At 37.8% G+C, this 22653-nt stretch overlaps 1 protein-coding gene across 7 annotated transcripts in view; it reads left to right on the forward strand.

Annotated features, from left to right (window-relative positions):
- ETV1 (ETS variant transcription factor 1) overlaps nucleotides 1-22653 on the forward strand; it is a 66236-nt gene that overhangs the window by 15634 nt on the left and 27949 nt on the right. For 5 of the 7 annotated variants that reach the window (XM_048304462.1, XM_048304443.1, XM_048304453.1 and 2 more), the window contains 2 exons: nucleotides 17893-18022; nucleotides 19593-19781. In XM_048304462.1, coding sequence (XP_048160419.1) covers nucleotides 17893-18022; nucleotides 19593-19781 — 319 coding nt within the window. Of the gene's footprint in view, nucleotides 1-2141; nucleotides 2244-17892; nucleotides 18023-19592; nucleotides 19782-22653 lie in introns of those variants that run through there. The other 2 variants (XM_048304481.1, XM_048304489.1) reach the window with 2 other exon arrangements.

Consider the following 22653-nt stretch of genomic DNA (forward strand, 5'->3'; position numbering starts at 1 on the left):
AACGGAGATCAACATAACCAAAGCCATGGGGAAATTACTGCTGCAGAAGTAGCACAGTTGTGACTTTCTCTAGGATCCAAGCCTGCCTTCAAACTCCATTATAATGACTTGCTCTATATAGTCTATAACTGTGCAGTACTGAGCCCGTTACTGGCAGCAGGCTGGTAGAAGCCCTTAACTTTTTTAAAAAAAATTTATTTAAATTTATTTTATTTATTTTTTTAATTTTAATTTTTATTTTTTACATGGGAGAGAATGGACAAGCTTTCACAGACTTAGTGTTTAATACATTTAATTGACCCAAAAATGAGGAGGGACAGAAGTGTAAACCAATGAAGGGGGTCATAGCCACTTTAGTTCAAAGGTATCTAAACGAAACTGTGGTTTGCTACAGAAATTTCATTTATGGAGCTGTATATAGATGGGGGGAGTGTGTGATATGCAAAGTGTGTAAAGAAAACTGAAGTGCTCCAGTGAAACAGTTAGAATGTGCAGTCCAGGTACAAAAAATAATGACATTTTATTTCTAGCTTCATTGCTTGAGAAAGGAGAGACAGATTAAAGCCAAGTCAGATTTATGCTGTTAAATTGAAACTTGTGATGTTAAATTGAAACACTGAAAGGAGACTTAAGAAGCTTCAGTAACAGTAGCAATTCTGGAACAATGTGGTTAAAATTTTCTTGCCTAGAAGTGACCAGCTTGGTGATTTGAAGAAGTCAGCTCTTGAAGCAAGATGTGGAAGGTAGTGGAGGAACTGATACTGCCGAGATCATGTGCTGTGTCCTAGCACTGAGCAGGATTAACTGCCCCTTAAAGTGCTGTGGGTTTTGCATTTGTTTTCTGTAATAATGATTTTAACTAGTGAAACTGCACTGGTATTAGTAACTAAGGGAAACATTTAGTTTAGATTAGATATCCAGTCCACTTTATCCACTCAGGGATTTAACTTCAAAGCTAGCTTGGGACCATGAATATTTCAATTATGAGTTGCTATTAAACTTCAATCAGTTTTCAAAAAGCAAACATAATATGTGTATTTATAGTTAGGTGTGGGCTTTAGATATTATGAGTGAGATCAACAGCTAGTGTAACTTTATGTGGTATTATTGACGTTATTGGAATTACACATATTTCTGTTAGCTAAGGATCCAGCATGTCAAGCTTCCCCTTAATGCTTTAAGCTTCAGTTTACCTGTTTAAAAGTAAAATTTATTTTGTTGCTCCTTTATGTCCTCTGGAAAGAGGTCCTTACTAACATAAGAATAAGTAATGCCTGCACTTTCAAACCTTTCTTTTTTGTCATCAAAGCTCTATCTTCTCTTACCTTTTTATTAAATATTTTTTAACTTGGCATACCTATCACAAAAACCTTTTTGTAATTTTGTTTAGAGTGAATGGAATTTAGAGTAGATAACAACTAGCTTGTTTGGTTGAAATTTGAAAATCAAAACACAGTTTAGCTTCTTGTAACTTTCTGCTTTCTGTGAGCACTGAACTTACTTGAGTTCTAAGGGACAAAAATATGTATAAAAAAGATTTTTTTTTTTTTTGAAGTTGAACTGGAAAAATATTGAATTGAATTAATTAAATAGTGTAATTTTCTTACTTTTTCATTTCCATTCTCACAAGAAATAAAAATTCCACAGAAGGAGTGAGGAATCACTTCTACAGGCTTTTACTCAGAAATTCTGTTTAGGGCAGGTTGGTTTTGCTCTTTTTGAATCTCCTTCTATAATGCAGTTCAGGTGTTTGCCGAACATTCAAGTGACTTCCTAATGACTATTCTTTAACAATAACATAAAAAGTTGTGTAAAGCAAAGGTGTAACAATCTGTTTCCTCTAAAAAGGTGAATGTTTGGGGGTGTTTTTTTTTTTTTAATCAGCATTCTGTATGTGACACTTTTTCCTAATTTTTTATCCGATTCATAAAACCTAATTAAGCTGGTTTTCTGTCCATGTAAAGTCAGTATTCACGTTTGGAGAAGGGTGACCTATGTTAACTTCCTCAGATAAGGTTTCCTATTGTTTCAGGTCCATTTTCATATACTGAGGAGGAGCCAGATTCTGAACTGGTCGTAATCAATGGCAAGGCTTTCAGATACTGTAGAACAGCAAGGACTTTCCAGTCCAGGAGTAAAAATGAATAAAGTGTTCAGTTTGCTCGAAGTCAATAGCTGTTGAGGTGAAGATTACTTGCTCCCATTGTTTGGATGGTTTCTGTGACAGACACAAGAGGAAGTAGGTAGGATTTGCTGATGTTTAAAAGATGTAGTTGGCAAAGAAAACTTGGTATTGTCAACAAAACACTGAATTGTAATGCGACCTTGATACAATTGGTTATAAATGGGGGTTACTCTGCACCAAACTAGATTGCCTGGTGTCTTAATAGCATAATCATATTTTATTTTGTTTTAATAATATGTATTTGCATGGATCTATTTCTTCAGAGTTTTCTTTTTCTTTTTTTTTCTTTTGCCCTGAAATGTCAGTTACATATTTGAAATTACTGATAAATTCTAGGTTTTGGCTTTTATTTGTTACTGGGTTTCTATTAATGAGGATTTGTCTTGTGCTTCACCTTCTTGGTCAGTTTCCTTCCTTCTCGTTCGTTTTGTTCCTGTATTGTTTCCGAGATCATCACAGCCTTAACTTAACACTGCCAAGGGGTAAATGTTAGTGTTAGACCACATCTGTTGACAGTAAATGGGAAGGGCTGGCTGTAAAAATCCATGCTCCTCCATGTCTGGTTAAACTTTAAGATAGAAAAAATACCTTTTTTCGTAGTGATTTTGTCGCTGATCTTTCATGACCTTTATTCTTTCTCTTACCTTTTTTTTTGTTCCTCCAGCAAAGGAGCGCTTTCAATGTAGATGCCAGGAACCTTAAATTATTCAGGGATGTGCTTTTTAGATGCTCTGGCTTGCAATCTTTAAAAGCCTGTTAAAGAGAGATTCTTTACATAGGCTTCAGGTAGCTGTATTCTTCTGTCATTTTAACTAATGGTGTAGGATATTCCAAATGCAGTTTAAATGAGGAAAAGCTTTAATATTTATTTATATATTTGCAGCATACAAAATAATGACTTTTTTTACATTACCACATGAAAAATGCTTAGTTTGTTTTATTTTCTTTCTCTTTCTTTCTGTGATTTAAATTTCAAGTGAATTTCAGAATTAGAAGAGCATTTCCTGCTTGTTTTAGTATAGCAAGAGCTGGTGAGAAATTGATAGAGGTTAATTTTCCCTTATTTGACATATTTTGGAGAAGAAACCCCACACAATTTAAGTAGAAAACACCAGAATATTAGGAATTCTGACAGACGAACTGAAGTAAAAATGAGGTGTATTTACTGGATTTGTTTTTTGGTTTCGATGCAGAATAGTTTAATTTTGTATCTTCTAGAAAAAATTCTAGTGGACTAAAGAAAATGACATTTTTTTAATGTGATGATTCACTTCGTAGGCAGCTGGTAGTCCTGTCTTGGTAGTGCACAATGTTCTAGGAATTGCAGTTGGTAGCGTTTTGGTTGTCTGTGTGTGGCAAGTTGCACACACCAGCATCTTTTCAGGTTGTTTTTTTTTAAGAGGCTTTTTTGTGGTGGTTTTTTTTTTTTTTAATTTTATTTTGCCTTTATTTAGTGTCTGTGTGTCTGGAATAACCTTTTCTTTGAGCGTAGCTCGCAAGTGTGGTGCTACAGCAGGCAGTCTGACAAATATCCTGCAAGGTGGTGCTACTTATTCCTGGTGCTGAGCTATTCCTTGGTAGGGCTTTCAGCTGCAGCTGTGTTTTGTTTCTTGCCACTTGTCTTGAAACTACTTCCTTCCATAGGTCAGATGCTGTCAAATACAGAGACATTTGCTTACTTCTTTTAGTGCATGCCCGACTGTGATGGATTCTTTCTTAAGGGCTGTGAGAGTCGGAGCTCTGTGGTTTGTTCCTGCCTTTAGCTTTGCATGACCTTGGGCATGTTGCTTAACATCTTTGTTTCTGGTTTGAAATAGGTACAGAAATGCATGTATCACTCTGCTGTGAGATACACAGCTTTCTTAATGATCACTTATCTGGAGATCTCAAAAGCATTTTACAAAGACAGTCCAGTGCAATTGCTGTTGTAAGAGCTGGAGAGGTCAGACTGAGGAGTCGATGCTGACCACCTTATCTCCCTTCATAGTTGCCTTAGATAGCCTTGCTTCTTTCATTGTATCCCTGAGCACTTGTTTCCTTTGTTTAAAGCAGGACTGAAACTGTTACCACCTGTTAACTTTCTTTTTTCTTTTCCTTTTTTTTTTTTTAATTCACATTCAAAAGAAATTAGGATTTGGTGTCTTTCAGAAAACTCATTTTGTGGCTCATTGATGGCATTAGCCTGTGCTAATAAGGATTTTGTTTTTCTTCTTTTTCCTCTAGAAGATTTTCGGAAATATTTAAATCTGCCATAGTTGTGGCCATAATTACATGATTTGATTCTTGAGAAAGTTTTACCATGAGGGAGAGTGTCGACCGTAATGCCTTTAACTTGTGATCTTAGTAGCGGAGAATTTGTGGGCTTGCTTTGATTTTAATAAGCAGTTTCTGTTTATTTGCTTTTCTGCTTATATTTTTATACTAAATTTCCAGCTTTGACGGTGCAAAGATTTAAGATTCTCTGGGTTGCAGTAGTGGTAGTGTCTCACAGATTATGTAAATACTGCTGGTGGCAGTAGCACTGTGAAACAAATTGGAAGACCCCATCAAGAACATAGCTTTTGATTTCTAAAACTTCTAAAGCGGAAGCTTTCTTTCAGAGTGCCCAGCAGGCTGTGATGTGAATTTTATTGCTAATGGAAAGGTACCTCTGGGCATCCGCAGAGACAGCAGACACCTTATGCAGACATGGTTTAACTGCACAGGACCTATCTGAACCTGATAGTCTCCAGCAGTGCGGGGCATGGGGGAGCCCAGGCAGCTGAACAGGGCTCTTCTTGTGCGGTTTTGTGCCCCTGTCTCCCCCCTGCCCTTCCACTGCCATGTCCCTGCTCAGCCAAGCTGAGTTAGTTTCCTTTCCTTAGAGCCCCATCCTTGTTTGCTGCTTTATTGCAGATTAAAGGCTTGGGTTGCATGTGAAGGTTATCAGCTAATGAATAAACTTCAGTCATCCTGTCCTGTGATAAATCTGTCTCGTAGATCAAAGATGAAGCATGTAGACCTTTTTTCTTTCAAATGGTAATTTCTTAAGGCTGTCAGCTCACTTCCTAAGGTCTGTTTACATAAAAACAAAAACATTAAACATATTTTATTCAAAATGTTAAATTCTCAGTTTCGAAAAAAACCTTCTATTTCCTCTCTGAGGAAGCTTCCCCTCCTTCCTTCTGTGAAGGTCCCATCTGTGGCAATATAAGAGATACTCACATTGTAACTTGTGGTCACAGCAGTATTTTTTTTACACTGCAGTTATTTCTGTTTTAAACCAGATAGTTGTTGATTTCATCAGGAGTATGTGTACGCATTAGAACTTTTTTTTCAGTTCCAGTCGGGTTAAGCAAAGTGTGCATAAACTTTTTAGTTGTATTTTCACACAGAAACCAAGCAAGGCAGACTGAAGGGTCTTTGTGATTCCACTTTGATACAAAACCCTTATTCTCCTAAAACTCCTTTCCCTGCAGTGTTTTTGCAAAACGAGTTTGTATTTCAAGAGTCTAAATAATGATTTGAAAATTTATAAGCTCTGGAATGGTGTAAAATAAGGAGGCAGTCTGGAAGTTGATTTCATCCACTTCTCTTTATTATATATGTTTCTTTATGTAAAATGTATTTGCAGTCTGTATAATTTTTTTATCTTTTTACTTCTGCTTGCTGCCTCAGCAACTGGAGTTGGAAATCAGGTTCTCCTACAGAGCGCTGTGAAGTTTTCAAGGGGTATAGCGGTCAAAAAAAGGAGGAGAGAGTGAAACTCCTCAAGACATCAGTTAAGCACTGAAGAGTGTGTGACACATTCGTGTCATGTAGGGCAGAGGTAGCTCTCTATAAGCATACAGGAAAAATAGTCCTTGTTTCAGGTTGTAAGTCCTTTTGTTTTGGTCCTGTGCATTTCAGTACTAGGAAGTAATTACAGTGAAGCCATTTATAAGCTGACAAATATGAATAAATGATTATATTTATTAATTCTTTTGAGTTTTAGAAGCCATCAGTGTTCTTTCTAGGAATTATCTAAACCTAGTCTAAACTTGTAAATGGAAAAGTGATTACTTTATCACGGCTTGTGCTCGTCTTTTCCCTGAGAAAGATTCTTTTATTTTCCTTTCACTTATTCTTCATTCTCTTTGTCTTCAAGACATTATTCTTACCTGTTCCTGGATTCTAGTATGACCTTGATGAGGTGAATGGAGAAGTAAACTGTCTTGGTAAAGGATATCTTTATTCTTACATATCTATTTCTTCTGTAAACTGAGGATTAGGCATGTTAGAAAAGAGTGAATCATTAGCAGCTTTATTTCTGGTTGTCTTTTTTCCTGTGGCTGTTTATGAACTTATTCAGCAAATGTGGTTGCCAGTAAGTTAATGTAGTGAAATATTTTTTAGCAGTGACATTTACTGCCGAGTCCTGCAGTCACTGAATAGGAAGGTTACTGACTGGCCAGGTTTTTGTCTTTAAATTTATATATTATGAGTCGTCATCAAGGACATTTGAAAAATTACATGTGCAAAAACAATTCTTAGTCTTGCTAATTTGATCCTCTGCTCAAAGGTTGTTTCTTTTCTGCTTATAATGTACACCTAAAAAAGATAAAGTTTAATTCTTTTTTAATACTCTGCCTTCATGCTGAAACTGAATGCAATGTTTCCTTACTAACCATCTGGTAATAAAATTTCACATGACCAAAGCAATAAGAGACATGGAGACAACACAGACTTTTTAAAGTGTCAGTATGCAGTAATGACAAAGAGTTTCAAGCATTTGGGATTAGAATTTGGGAGCTGGATTAATACAAGTTATATACTCAGTGTGCCTCTTTCTCTCTATATATATGCATACATGCATACAGGAAATACACCATGTAATTGTCAGTCTTACTGATTGTATGCACATATAAAATAATCATAAAATTTTAGTAACGCTTGGCTTCAGAAAGCATCAGCAAGTGTATTGGTAATGTGTGTTCAGTTGCAAGTCTCATATACAGTAAGAATGCTTTAAGTAGCAGCAGAAGCCTTAAACATCTGTGTTGAGAACTAGCACCTGGTTGCAGGTGGTAAAAATTCCACTTGCTCCAGAAAGAGCACTTTGCTAAGTCTTTGAAAATCAGCCTACTTAAATATAGTCTTGACTTTTATGTTCCCAGACGTAACCACTTCGACAATGGCTTTTTTGTTTCCCTGTTGAATCAGTGATAAAAATTGTGGGCTGAATTTTACTGTTGACTTATTTCAATGGCCCGCACCTTTTCCACTGGAGACTGCAAGTTTTGCAGTGGTTTTCGGTAGTGAACTAAAGTATTAGATTTCAGATAATCATTCTATTGATGTAACTTGAAACTTTCTGTAAGAGGGGAAATGAGGCAGAATCAGTTCCTGTTTGTTTTCTGCTGGGGGCAACTTTCCTAAATATTAAGTCGATGATACCTTTAAAACAATAAATAGAAAAAATACAAAATGGTATGTTTTAAAGTTTATTTTTGTGTTTGGGGAAAATGTTTGTTGCAGTTTCCAGAGTTTTCTTCATAATTCTGTCTGTACAAAACCCATTTAAATCCAGAACTGAAAGAGTCAAACTGCAGATTTACCTGAAGTGGAAAGTGTGTGTGTGGTATGTGTAAAATGGGATATTATTGGATATTTTAGTAATGGAAGTTATGTAGTGCTTAGCCATTACCTCTCACAATTTAAATTAAATTTTGAAAATTGCTGCAAATGGAAATCCTGTCCTCAGAAAAGCACACAGACCCTGATATAGTGGCCAGCTCTTCTCTTTGCATTTAACTTTATTGATAATTCCCAGGTAGGAATACAATTTAAGTTTTCTCCCAGGCTTGATTTTACATTAAGAACTTCCTCTTTAGCTGAAGCTCTAAAGGTGGATTGCCTCTTCTTGCACCGTGCCTGTGAGCCTTTGGAGCCAGATACATTATCAGTAACTGTAGGAACAAATGCCCCTGACCTCCTCCCAGGATTTTAACATGGAAAGCAAATGCATGTGAGGAGCAGCCCTGTTTCTCTGTGCGCGTGGAGGTTGCAGATCCAATATAGAGGGATTAAAAGTTCTTTAATTTTTTTTTTTCTCTCCCTATAATCATCTTCAGCTATCCACGTGTTTTACTTCAATTGCTACAGAACCCAGCTGGTTTAATTTTATTAGGTTACCGCTTCCTCCGCCAGAGAGCCCTAAAGCCTCTGCTTGTTTTGGGGGCAGGGACAGCTCTTCGTCCTGCCTCACCTGCTCTCCTCAGACATCAAAGTGAGCCAGTTCACTCCCCCTAGCTTAATCCTTCCCTTCTCCCACCCACCAATGTTCTGCAAATTTCCTTGTATTCTTCTCAGTTATCCAGTGCCCGTGTATTTGTCAGCAGATTCACTTTTGCCCTGGAGGTACTTGCTGGGAGGCAGAGACCCTCTGGCAGCACTTTCCACTCAACTGCCTGCAGCTGTGAGTCTCTTACAGCCGGACAGGTAAACTGTCTGGAAAGGAAGGAGAGCACTGCAGGAAGGGGACATAAATTTGAATAAAACAGTGCCTGTGACAACATTTCTGTGGGATTGCTTCATTTGGAGGCTAGGAAAATGTGTTGGTAACTGCCGCTCCTGCTGCCTGAAAATACCTTCTAGACAATTCTTAACTGGAAGGTGGAAATATTTCAGGGATAGAGGCAAAGAGGGATCAACTAACCAAAATAGTGCCAAAATGTTTCATGCTTGGGGGTAGAAGAGTAGAGACAGACTCCTAATACCCTTTGGCAGTTCAGCCATGTAGCAGCTGCCCAAATACACCATCAATTTACAGCAAAGGACCTATAGTGCCTTAACTAGGTGTTTACTGGAAGCTGCTAGAAAAGTTTGCCTTGGAATTGCTCTACCTTTGTGTTTAGTGAGCAGGTTATCTTTTATTGATATTTACTGAAAGTTACTCCCCTGATCCCCTGTCAGGTGGCTTACCTTTTTGGGTGGGCTTTTTAATTTTTGTTATACTGAATATAATCAGCGAATGTACTATGCAATTTTCAACTGACATGGTCCTTTTAAATGAGAAGCCAGTGGCTACAAATATCTGAATTATCTCAGTGGTGCCTTCAGTACTTCCAGTGTCAGAAGGCTGCAGGTGTACCCTCAGTAACTAATGAGCATTTCAGAAATTGCAACTGCACAGACAAGCAAATCAGGGATATCTTGCACTAAAAATGGGGATTTATAGCAGTGAACCAATTATTAAGCCGACTGGGTACAACCTCTAATATTGTGCTTCCTCTCCCACGCTAACTGGGAACCCCTCCACCTCTCAGGGAGGGTACATCTGCCATGGCAGGGGGGTCTTGGGTTAGCTGCCCAGAAATAGCTATACTGGCAAAATTTTTCAGTCTTAGCACACAAGCTCTGGAAAAGAACATTTCAGTTAAAGAATGACACTTACTTTCTTTCGTGAGGAAGCTTCTAGAAGAATTTCTTTGCTGAGCAGGGGCAGGACCATCACGTTTAATTGTCAAATAAGCTGTCCTTGAGGGAAATGGCATATGCCTGCATTATAGTGATGATTTTGTTGGTCGCCTCTTCCCTGTGTACAAATGCCCTCATATAAACCTTCCTGATGGGTGCTGATGCAACTTTAATGTGCTTTAGGTACAGTGAACTGTTCTCTGTTTTCTATTTCAACACTTTTTTTGGTCTCAGGTGCTAGTCTCCAATACTTTATGTTAATGTCAGATCATAGTAAGGATAGGGAAAATTATGGTGAATATATAGCATTAACATAATCTATATGATTATGAGAAGAGCAAGTGATTCAATTAATTTAAAATTTAGTTTCATCAATGCATTTTTTAGTCTTTTAGTTATTAATATGTAATGCTTTTTGCTTAACAATTAGGAAAGGAAAAAAACTCTCACTCCAAAGCAAGTTATTTTAGCAAACAATGCTTGCTAAGATGGATGCATTACTGTAGATCTTAATGTCCAGAATTTCCCAATATCAATTGTAGGAAAATGAGCTGTTATTTTCCATCTTGCAACTCCTTGGTAGTAAACAAAAATAAATTCCAGTTTTGCTGCAGTTCATTTTCACCTGCTTGCTACTTTTTCCTAATTCAAATTCAAAATCAATTTTTTTTTTTTCTATTCTCATACCATGTCATCTGAGAACAGTCCATGTAGGCTATGAGGACAAAATCCCACAATTTTGGGCAAAATTCACAATTTTGGGATTCTTTTATTCTTTACCTTCCCCCCATTCTTTCCCACCCCCTAAGGATTCTAAAGACTATACTGTTGCGTAGCGTTTGTATGATGCAGCATTCGAGTAGACCATTAATTGACATGCACAGTATTGTAAGCTTTAGTCTGGAGGAGAAAATAAGCAATTTGCTTGATTTTGCAGTGTGAGTTCTAACTGTTGTTAAAGTGCATTTGTAGTTGCATATCTTCCAGTAAAGGTGACAGATTACTTCAAAGCTGGTATTTTCTTTTTGTTAAACAAGATTCTCAAATAGATCCATCTTGCCCACGTATTCTATTCTTGCCAGTTGGCTTTGAAAGCTGGTGCTTGGGCTCATCGTTCAGAACTAGCTTCCAAAAAATGAGGTCCCATGCTGTTTCTATCTTTTGAGCTAGTAGGGGCTGGAAGGATCTGATCTGAAGCCAAGGCGAAGACTGAATTGATGGAATGATATATAACAGCTTTGCCAAGTCCTGCCCAGTCATGAAGCCCCACTTTCTGGGAAAGAGCACTGAGACAAGGGTGGCAGAGCATTCTCTGTGTTAAAGGCTATCCAGAGGTTTCCTTCTCTGGACTTAGAAAGACCACATAAGAAAGAACTAGCTTTTTGTTGAATGCTTTTTCACACATTTACGAGTTGTTACTTTCTTCTGCATGCTGCTTCCCCATTTTCTCCCCAGTTATACATATCCATTTGAAGAGGGAAAAGCTTTCTGCTCTTTATTACAGTATTACACATATTTTGACCATATGTAATGTATCATTGCAGAGGCATGCTTGCACATTCAGTATGCTTACTTTCATTTGACTCTATGTGCACACACAAATACCCAAACACACATGCAGGCTGTTCCAGGTGAGTCTAGATGGAGCCCAGTTGTATTTAGGTCTGAATTCTGCATCTCAAAGGAGTTTTCTAGATGCAACCGTAAAATGGAGAATAATATCAAGATCATGTATTTCTCCAAAAAGGTACTTGACAGGAATGCATAGATTCCTCCCATCCCCACCCTCCCTTCCTTTGCTAGCAGCTTCCACTTGTAAAGTAGTGAAAGTTCAGGTCTCTTGTCTATGTTCAGTTTTTCTATAAACTGCCAGGATAGCCTCTGAAACCACAGTGATGATACATATCTGTGTGTCAGATATCCAATTTGTCACCAACTTCTTCCAATATTTGGCAAAGAGCAGGACCTAAATGAAATCCAGTTGACTGGAGCTCAGCTAAGATCTGATAGAGGTGACTTTGATAGATAAATGGTTGAAGAATTTGGTGGAGTCTGTGTAGATGTAATCTGTTCAGCCACTTTTAAATCAGTCCACAGTCTTCAAGTCTTGCTCATTCTGCAGCTGTTGCAGTGGTCAGAAGCAAAATGTTTTTTTGCAAGAGATCACGTGGAGTGAAAACAACTGCAGATCTTGCCTCAGACATCCATGCTTGCAGTCACTTCTGTCTTCAGCTGTAGCAGTCTTACATATTTATAGGCTTTTAATTCAAAATCAGTGGGAACAGTTTAGCTGGAAATAAACTTGATTACCAGCCTTTACTGTCCCAGCTCTCTTAATCTGTCACCCCTCCTACCTGTTGTTTTTATTTCAGGTTTTGTTAATATACTAGGCTGCATACCACAATCAGCTGCAGCACAATAACCTCCAGAGTATGAATGAATGGTCAGCTACGTCAGGTCCCTGCTTCTGATGACTCCTGAGCATCTCAAAGTTACCAGTAAAACTTCTCATCAAAATATATAGTACAATGAAATTGAAAGAGCACCCTGCTTTGGCACCCTGATGTCTTTAATCTGACGCTTATTAAATGATTGTTGAAATTCAGAGTGCAGCTGTCTTCAAAGGTCTAAAGCTCAAATCATCATGATCTAGAAATAAATAATCAATAAATACCTTCCAGAATGCAGAAGGCTATTGTTTCATGAGTTAAATGCACATTTTTGAAACTTCTTTGGAAAATATGTATAAAGCCTGATATTCCCACCTAGAAAGCTATAGAGAAAGTATTTGGTTTCATAGCTCAGTGCATCAGATATGCAAATGCTTATACTGAAAGTATGATTCAAGTGTTAAGGTGACCATTGCAAAAATAGGGCATTTCAGGACTCATGTGAACCCACAGGGTTTGTGTTTGGATTTTTTAAAAATGTCTACTGTTAAGAGCACCCTAGGTCATTTCTATCACCTAAGATGTAAGTAGCATTTTACGCTCTTTGACGAACCATTCAATAAACTGTTTGAAAGAAGATTTTTTTTTTTATTAAAGCTTACCTGTTGTACTTACAGCATAAATAATTTGTTTGAATCATCAGGTGAGTGCTGTTAAGTCACAGTGAGCGAGGAAAATGGCAAAAACACGAATTAGGGTCCCTGTCCTTAAGTGTATTTCAGTTTGCATTTTGATAGCAGTTTAGAAATGTTATCGCCTGTTTTGTCACAGACATAATTCACATCTTTCTTCAGGCACTGTAAACAAGAGAAATGGTTTAATGGCTCCATAAAAGGCACTCTGTGCTGATAGCTGAGATTAGACCCTTTAGTAATGGATTTTTGTGTGTTGGGGGAAGGGGAGGGCTTGGCAGAGGTAAATGTACTGGAAAAGAATCTTGGAGAGACTCTGATGTATCTGAAGTGCCTGCTGCATTGCTGTGTGTATCGAGAGATAAAGTGTGACAGTGTTGGCTTTATCAGTACAGGGGCCTTTTCTTCTTGCATTTGAAATTTTACCAAGTATTATCTCGGGTCACCTCAGTCAGTCTAGTACCTGGAGTTTCAGTGGTATTAGCTTAAGTATTTTTGCATCTGTCTTTTCATCTTGCGGTTAGTCAAGTCCCCTATATTCAAATGTGTTCAAGAAATCTCTCAAAACTTACATTGCATATTAAAAATTTTGCCTCAATCAATGATAAAAATTAGTGAGTTTATTTACAGAATCAGGTTTAGAGAATGATTTGAGAGCATAAATTTGAAAAGCAGCTCAGAAACAGCATGTTAGACCATGACTTACTGTTACTTCCTTTTCTCTCCAGGTACTCAAAGTCCTCAAACTTAACACATGTGAATGTAGTATTACTTAGGAGACATTGGAGTTCACTAGCAGGAGCAAGTGTGGTATAAAATCAACTGCTGTCAATTGATTTTTTACCATATAGTACATGCTCTTGACCTACAAGTGTTGAATGGGACATCTTTGTCTCTTTTGTCAGTGGAGTCAGCATCACCTGCCATTAGCCAATGTCACTGAATTAGTGACATGTTTCATGGCTTTTAAAAGTATGTTTAAAACCATTCTTCAGAAAATAAAACAAGATTTTATCATGGGCAGGAATATGAAGTTTGAAAGTTAAAATGTTACCTTAAGTTCAAAGGAGAAATGACTTGCCACTTCACATAACATATTCCTCATTTCTTCTCCATCTTGAATAATCATCTCCTGAATTGAAAAATATTTTAAGCCTTTGCTTAATGCAGTGCATTTCAGGGCTTTCTCAAAAGAACTAGATCAGTTTTATCTGTACAGAGGTGGTACACTTCCTGTTTCTCAGGTTAGAAGGTGTACATATCAGACTCCTCTGAGACAAACAAATTCCTCCTTTGATGTCAGAGATCTTCATAAAATTTGTTCTTCATTTAAGTCTTCTTTGGGTGTTATAATGAACAAAATGTTCAGGGATTAGGCTGTTGATAGATAGCAAAGGAGAACAGCACTTCTGAAGGAAGGATGGCAGGTTTCACCCTGTGTTTTTGCATGTTACATGTGAGCTTGCTTCATGGTGAAATCGTTACTGCTTTGTATAAAATCTAGATCTGTACAACAGCACTTTATGTATAATAGGCAAGCCCTTTTACTCTGCAGATATAAATAGATATATTTATGCACAGAGAATATGCATACAGTAATGTATTATACTTTCAGCAATTTGCTACAGATGGTAGCAGTCCTTCTGCTTGCCTTATATCTCTGTGTTGGCTTTGGAGATGCTCCAGACAGGGTCTGTGGGGCAGAGGTCTCTTTCTGATACCGATAAGACTGACTTTGCATGGTAGGTGAGATGAGGTGTTGAAGCCATCCATCTAAATACACATGGTAAGATTGTTTGCCTTTTAAGTTCGGAGGTAGTTATCTGTAAGTAATCACTCGGGATGAAATCTTGGCCCTTGGTCACTTCTTAATAAGATCTTTATTAAAGCAGAGAGCCCGTTACTTTAATAGGGTTGAGACTCTTGTTCTGGGGTTAAGTAAAATGAATTTACCATCAGGAAGAAAGAAGTGGTGAGGAGCTGGTTGTTTAAAATGTCACTTTGTTAATTTGAATGTGTTGGTAGCTGGTGTGCTGCACTAAAATTAGATTGTATAAATAAGCAACCCTGCTCTCCTCAAAAGAAAGAGGATTGAGAACATAATATAAAATACAGTTTAGCAAAACAGTGTATGTTTAAATTCTCTTTTAATAGATGCACTATAGAACGAGTGTCACACTAAAATCAGAAGTGACAGGCAGAGGGTTTCAGTGATGATACAAAAGCTGCTTTGAATGTTTAGAATTTTATTGTTAAAATAAGTCTGTTATCTTCAGCCACACTTAGGATATGGTCTGAAAGGGCAAGTAGCCTTCAAGAAACCCCCCAAAATTGCAGTAAGTATTTTTATCAGCCTATCTTTTTTTCCTTTCTACCTCTAAAAGTGTACACTTAAGGAGTTACAGATAAAGCTTAGCATGGTGACTGTATCAGGGGACTGCCCGAAGAGGGCTTTAAATTTTACAGCTACATTGTCTTTCTGGCTGTAGTTAAGATAAAGATCTGATATAAAATCACTTTGGTCTGTAATGCTTCCCCTAAATGAAGTGAAGGTGTTAACCTACTTGATTTGATACACTTCACCCTAGCTTATAAAGCTGGGAGGAAGGTGAGGTAAACTTTAATTAAAAGTACAGCACAGATGCCTTCTAGCACTGTGCCCTGTACCTTGCTAGGACTGTACAGTAAGCAAAATAAAATGTACCTCGCAGTTGAGGCAGCAGGCTGGAGCCGTGTTCAGTGAAAGTAATTTAATTAGTGTTGATCATGACTCCAGATGATGGTGATTTGATAAGGAATAATTTAGTACTTAACAGCCTTTTACACGCACCAACTCCATGTGGGAAGGTAAAGCAAATTGCACAAAATGAATGTGCTGCTTTCACTTGTGCCTGTGCCAGTGAGCTGGAAAACTGCCTGTTAGCAGACGTTCAGGCTCTCAGCGCTGTGATGAAATACCCAGCCAGTTCTCCGCACAGGGCTGTAGTGTGGGAGTCTCTGTACTCCCGTTATTTAAAAATAAATAAGGGAAGTAATTTTTCATAACAGATTAACTCCAAGGAAGTAGCAAAGTAAAAATTAAAAAAAAAAAAAAATAGAGCAGCATGTGGCCTTTGTGCAAATATGTGATACTGGCTTTAAAAAAGAGTCCTGTTGCAGTTGTCTTTTAATTTTCTGATTCAAGTTAAAAAGATTTCCTACCTTTGCATCAGAGCCACCATCCCAGAGTTGTGGGGCCCATCATATGCGTTAAATGTGTGGCATGCATTATTTGACCGAGACATGCAAAAGAGAGTCAGCAGTAAAAGTTCACTAGCAACATCCTGAAACAAACTACTGGATATCGGTCTGTTTTGCAATTACTTTGGAAAGCTGACTGGGCTGCATTTTGCCATATTATTAAATTTGAGAATCTCTTTTCAAGAAGTCTATGTGGTCTTCTTTCTAGTCCAAGTTCAGACAGTTTTATTCAGGAAGAATTCTTTTCTTCGTGTGCTGTTCACATTTTCCATCTCTGTTTCCTAAGTTGCTGTGCTGTGCATATGCATTTGTATATGTTTTATTGTCTGCTTCTCCTTTCTAATCTTTCCACATAACTGACTATTATCCACCAAATATAATAGCTGAATAGCAGTTTTCTTCTAACTCTCGTGAGTTTTGTGAAAATACGTGGCAAAATAGGATAATGTTATGTTGCAGATGACTCAACTGAAAGGCAGTAGTAGAAGCTGTCATGTAACAGGATACAAGAGGATCTGTTTGTGAAAGAGTTCTCTGAACATTGCCCAACCATGGGAAAACCCATGGCAAAAGTCTGGAATCCAGACCTTACTCACAGATGCCAGAGTTTAGTGGTTCTGATGCTCACTTCTTGGACAGCATTTCATGTATCTCCCCACTGAACACTGGTGTGTGTATCCAGATGCATTAGTATCAGAAAATATGTAGTCTACAACAAGTTGTCTTTCCCAAGTTCAGGTGCAAGGGAAGGGGCAAGATGCTACTTGATGGTATATAATGATAGCCTGACTTTGTGCTGAGATTGCCTAACAGGAACTGCTGCATGTACATGGATTTTCACGGAGATACAAGTGTCTATGTCAGGCAGGAATGTGATGTTCATACTGTGGTGTTTTGGTGACAACATCAAAAATCAATGATAAAATTATCTCTGATTTCTAGGCATCTCAGAGTTAAAAAATGTATTTGCAACCTCATTTTATTTAAAACCTGACAGGTGTGTTTTCAAGCTCTTACATACCTGTCTTTTAGTCCTTTGTCCTCCTAACCACTTACTGAGGTTTGCCAACGTCAGGTGAACTTTAAATTTTCTTCTGCTTTAATTTTAGTTAAAGCTGGATATGAAATAAGGAAAGCTGTCTGGCGTAAACTAATGTGCTGGTTAACCTTGTCTTTACCTTTGGCCTTTTTCTTAACACAGACCAACTTGTGCTTCTAATTAATGCTGCATTTCTGTCACACGCCCTCTGGGGTTTTTTTTAGCTTTTAGAACGTATGATCTTTTTTTTTTTTTTCAGTTTGTATCTATATCACAGTCACTATTGAGTTTGGTCAGGCCAGGATTTTATCATGTTTATTTTTAAGAAAAATTACTTAAGCCATTTCTTCTGCATTTTTTTTTAGATGTTACTTATAATTAAAGGTGCATATAATCATACAGTTTCAAGAGTTTTGTTGCAAATTTTCAAGCATTCTGTGCGACAAAAAGATTACTGGTCATCTACTTGAGGCTGATATATCTGAAATTTGGTTTGGAGTCATTTGTGTGGCACTCTTTGAAGTGGACTACTGTTGCATTTATAGCTAAAAGCTACCTCACTGATATTACTTAGAAACATTTGGTGCCTGGGAAGTATTTTGCTTCTGACAACATTTACAGTAGTTAAGCCAAATATAAGTGGGCTGTTATTTTCCTGCTAATGAGATGGGATGCTGGCCATCATTCTATTAAACAATAGAAGAGATAATAGCCAATGTGAAGGATCTCTGGTGCCTATTTTTCAGTTGACACTCAAAGAAATATTTGAAATGTTTATTTCCTATATTGTTTTTATTATTACAATGGTTTAATTAATCATGTGTTTAATTAGCAGTGTCTAGCTTACTTGGGAAAGCTAATTGTTGATATTGTACTTGGGTTTTAATTGCATTTTCCTTCTCTTTCCAGTGGCTTTTCATGGTCTCCCTGTGAAAATCAAGAAGGAACCCCATAGCCCATGTTCGGAACTTGGCTCCGCTTGCAGTCAAGAGCAACCATTCAAGTTCAGTTATGGGGAAAAGTGCCTGTACAATGTCAGGTAAAGCAATCAGGAGCATCTTTGCAGTGAGAACTGCTGATTTAAATGAGGACTGACTAAAGAGTAATAAAACCATAATAGAGATCTTATAAAAGTTACCTCTTCAGCAGATAACAGACTGATGAGATAATGCATTTAGCTGATGAACACTGATGGATTTGTTTACAGTTGTATCAAACACTTACATAATCACTTTAAAGCAGTGTTTTTCATGAAAATGCACATCCTCCATTTCTCCTCCATGGGAGATAGCCAGAGTTTAAAAACCCAGGGTACAAGCGTGGAATAGAAGGAAGGAGTATCTTGTTTTCTGTGAGCTGTATTGAAAGTACTTTCAAAATGCATTATGCACATTAGGAAAGAGAGATCTGTGTAACAGGCAAGAGATTGGCAGGTCTGAGCAACACATTAGGTATCTGACAAATTTTGCAGATGTTGTATGTGTATATTCATGGGTGATTACCTTTTAAAACCGTGTTTCGTTAGTCCCTGCATCTTTGGTACTTACTCAAAAGCAAGTTGTTTTCTTTTATAGGCATAGATAATAAAACTATTATTTATTTGTGGGGGGTGGAGGGGCTTGGTACCTCTTCATTCCTTATTGACTTTCTTTTGGTTGCATTTACGTGCCACTCCTTCTGTTAGTGTCAGCAGCAGCGAAGGATTTCTTATTGACGTTTCAGTCTATTTTAGAAACTTTCATCTAGCTTGTGAGTTTTGATTCTCATTAATGTATTACAAAAACTTAGCGCTTAAAGCATTATAACATTTAACTTTTTGGATATGAATAGGGGAAAAAAGAAAGGAAAAGACTGGTACCTTTGCCAGTCATAAGGAGTGATTTTGGTTTCAAAAATCAAATGAATCCATTGATGGGTTTTGATGGGTGCTAGGGGACCTGACATGGGAAAGTATGCAAGCTTGTGCTTACTATATTCCTGATGTCTGCATTTCTCTGGTTAGAAACAGGGATGATCAAAGTGTTCTCAAGTCCTTTCCTGATTTGAGACACCCTTGAAAATAGCATCTATGTATTTGTAGGACCAGCAGTTTATTTTTGAGAGAGAGGGGTAAAAAAAGCCTGTCGGGAGAGGCTGCTGACATCCTAGTATGGGCAGCTAAGCCAGCATACCATTGTTTTTCTGGGTCAGATCCCTTCCCTCTGGCTGTATTGTTTTACTGTCTCACTTTGTGGTTTGTGCAAAAGAAAAAGAGTCTTGACAGGCACTGTCAGCTCTTTGTGCTCTAGTCCAGGTGCTTCTACTTTTATGTATTTTGTATACCTCCTGTTAGAATGTGACTGTAAGACTGAGTCCTTTAAAAATACACTTCTGTGCCCCAAAGAAGAAAATGCTGTGCTGAATCGCTGGCCTCTAACATGACTTCTTCTGTGCTCTTCTTAGTGTAAAGTAGAGAATTCTTCTGCCCCAAACAGGTTAATAAGTTAACTATAATCAAAAGCTTCTAAATGGGGTGCTTGTGGTGACTTTTTTCTGGATGTAGATGCTATAGTTTTCTTCTTTCTTTGCAAAAATTAACCTGCCTTGCTTTTCCCTTGCCTTACTAATAGTGCCTATGATCAGAAACCACAAGTGGGAATGAGGCCCTCCAACCCTCCAACGCCATCCAGCACTCCTGTGTCACCGCTGCACCATGCCTCCCCAAACTCCGCTCAGACTCCTAAACCTGACCGGGTTTTCCCTACCCACCTCCCTCCATCCCAGTCCATTCAAGACAACAGCTTCCCTATGGATCACAGGTAAAACACAAAGCACGTGAAGGACCCATGCAGAAGGTGTTTCAGTTGTGGCTACAACTCTCTTATATAGGGTAGTACTGGCTTCCTGCCTGCAAGTATTCCCTTTTAGGCTGGGGGATCAAGGTGGAAACCAGCAAGGTTCATAGCGTTAGAAATGTGTGTGTTTATGAAAGGCTGGCACCCAGCTTGGTGCACTAGTGTAGGAGTTCCTATCAGCAGTGACAGAATTTCATTTACCTGCTGGTTCTGTCTCGTGAGGGTGATTACAGTATGCTGGATAATCTCATCTAGGCTCCTTTTCCCACGAAAGGTTGGACCTGATGGTCTTTCAAGGTCCCTTCCAACCTGGGCTGTTCTATAGTTCTGTGATTCACTTGAGGCTGGAAAGCCCTATGAGGTGATGAAGTCACTAGCAAGCATGTTCCTAACTATAAATATCTGGCCTCTTGCTAAGCAGTTCACCTATCTAAGTGATAAGTGGCCATGTTACAGTGTTCCTGCCTCAGAATATTCTTTGGAAGAGTGGATCATTTTTCCAAGTCCTTTTGTAATATAGCATTTCAAAAAAAGACGCCAACAAAAACCGTGCTTGAATAACATTAGTCTGAGTAAAAGCCACAAGAGCTAGAGACTAGAATTAAAGCTTAAACTGTCCTTAAGTCACCCTGTTTTGTTTTGATATGTTAGAAATCCCCAGACAACTATCTTTCTTAGCTCAGTTTTGCAACAGATATGCTCAGTGGATTTCTCTGGTTTTTCAGTCCAAACACTTGTTTGTGGAATTCTATTTACCCTAACCTTTATTGCATGAACCTGTTTTTGTATGCTGAGTTGTGATTGCTCTTGAACACTTAAAATTCCAATGGTGTGTAAAGAGATATATGTTCAGAGACTTGTCTTACCTCTTAACCATTATCAAATTAAGAAAAGACCTGAAAAGAAAAACAGTTGTTAGGAGTGTGATTTGCATGCTTCTGCTCTAATAAGGGCTGTTATCTCCAGGGATTTGCACAGATCACTTCTGAAGGAGGTTGCTGAGGTTAATATTGCTGTTTTGTGCTGTGCTGAGATAGCTTTAAATACCACCACAAGCCCTTCTGGCAGTGAGGAAACACTGAATCGGCCCCTTCACCTGCCATAGTCCCTATCTCCTCCCCAGCTGTGGACTGTGGTCTAACCACAAAGGCCGCCAGTGAAGCCAGGCAGTGGTTTAGATTACAGGATGGTGGATAAATGTGTTTCTGTATATACAGCAAAGTCAAGCTATCAGGAGACTGAAACTGGCAGAAGCTAAATGGCTTATGTGCAGAGAACAGTAGTAAGATTTTTTCAGAGGAAAAAAATCTTTTGTTATAAAGCAACTTGCAAAGATAGCACTGAACCTGTATGTCAGCCCTAATCTGAGTATTTGTAGACATCTGCTTACACCTTAGTATAGTTTCTGTACCCATAACTCTTGCTCTGTGCAAGCTTTGTGGGCTTTTTACATGATTTCTGCTCCCTCCCTTCCCTGTCTTTGATATTCATGTTCTTCAGGGCATTTTTCACTAACACTTCCCTTCTATTATAGACCATCATGTGTTCTAGTGAAGTCCGAAATAGCTGACTCAAGCAAAAAAAAAAAACAAACCCAAAACTCATTTTTCTCCTTTTTTAAAGAAAGGTGGAATTATAGTGGAAGATATTTTTTCTCCATTTTCTTATTTGTTTTGAATCTTCTGTATGAAGCAAACATATACTTCATATTTTTGTGATATTCAAATTTTCCTGATTTATAAGATGAGCTACTACTACAACACGTATTCAGAAAATGTCATTTAAACAAATGACCTGCCTATATGAGTTTATATATGAATCTATAATTCAAGGCGCAATTTTTTGGAACACGCATTGGTGGCATAGGATAGCATTAGTATCTGGTACATACAGCCCATACATCTTCATACAGGCCATGAGTATATGAACGATAAGTGGTCCTAACAAGTACCAACAGGAAACAAATCCACTTGTATAAACAAATGGCTTGATTCCATACAAAGCTTCCAGTACAACAAGTATTATTAACTTCCTTTGAGGCTTTGTGAGTGAGCCTGTTTCTTATTTTATCTTCAAGTTGCAATTTTCTGATTCACTCCTTGACAGTTCTTAATGATAATTTCTGCTTCTTTTTTTGGCTAATGAAAAAAGGAAAAGAGGGAAATGAATGCAGTGCCAGTCAGCCTAACTGTTTCATAATACATTTGAGTTTCTAAGTTTATTTTCTGCAGGTGTAGGTGGAATTGCAAAACCCAATGTTACAGTGCAGTACTCTTTCTACTGCAAAAATTATAGTATTTACAGCAGCATTAGAACAATTCACTTTGTTTCCACTACTACATTGTAATAGTTTCTATCTTTGTAGTTTCCACAGTATTTATAATTAAGCTGTGATAGTAAATATTTGTCAGAACAAGTTACAGCAGTATTATGACAGATGGTAGTAGAGTTTAAATTGTTTCAGAAACATGTACTATCTATGTGATGATAGTCAAGGATTTTATTGCTTGTGCAATCAAACCCCTGCATTGTGCTTCACTCACACAGCTTTCTCCAGGAGAAAGTCTTTTGCTTGCATGAACCAAAGTTGGTTCAGATCCAAAGTACAGGAAACACAAGAATGATCAGGTCTTCATTTTTTTAGTGTGACAGTAAGAAGCTTCCAAAGAGAGGTACCAGTTGGGTTCTTCTGTTGTTTTTCTTTGAGTTTTTTTACATGTGTTTTATTTATAGCAAGTGATAACAGGACTAGTAAGCAGTTTGTTGCAAGAACATTGCATCTGCCATTGATTAGCGTGGGCACAATATTACTACTGTGGTGGTTACTACTGCGGTA

Source organism: Corvus hawaiiensis, chromosome 1 (genome assembly GCF_020740725.1).
Source record: "Corvus hawaiiensis isolate bCorHaw1 chromosome 1, bCorHaw1.pri.cur, whole genome shotgun sequence".
Lineage (NCBI taxonomy): Eukaryota > Metazoa > Chordata > Aves > Passeriformes > Corvidae > Corvus > Corvus hawaiiensis.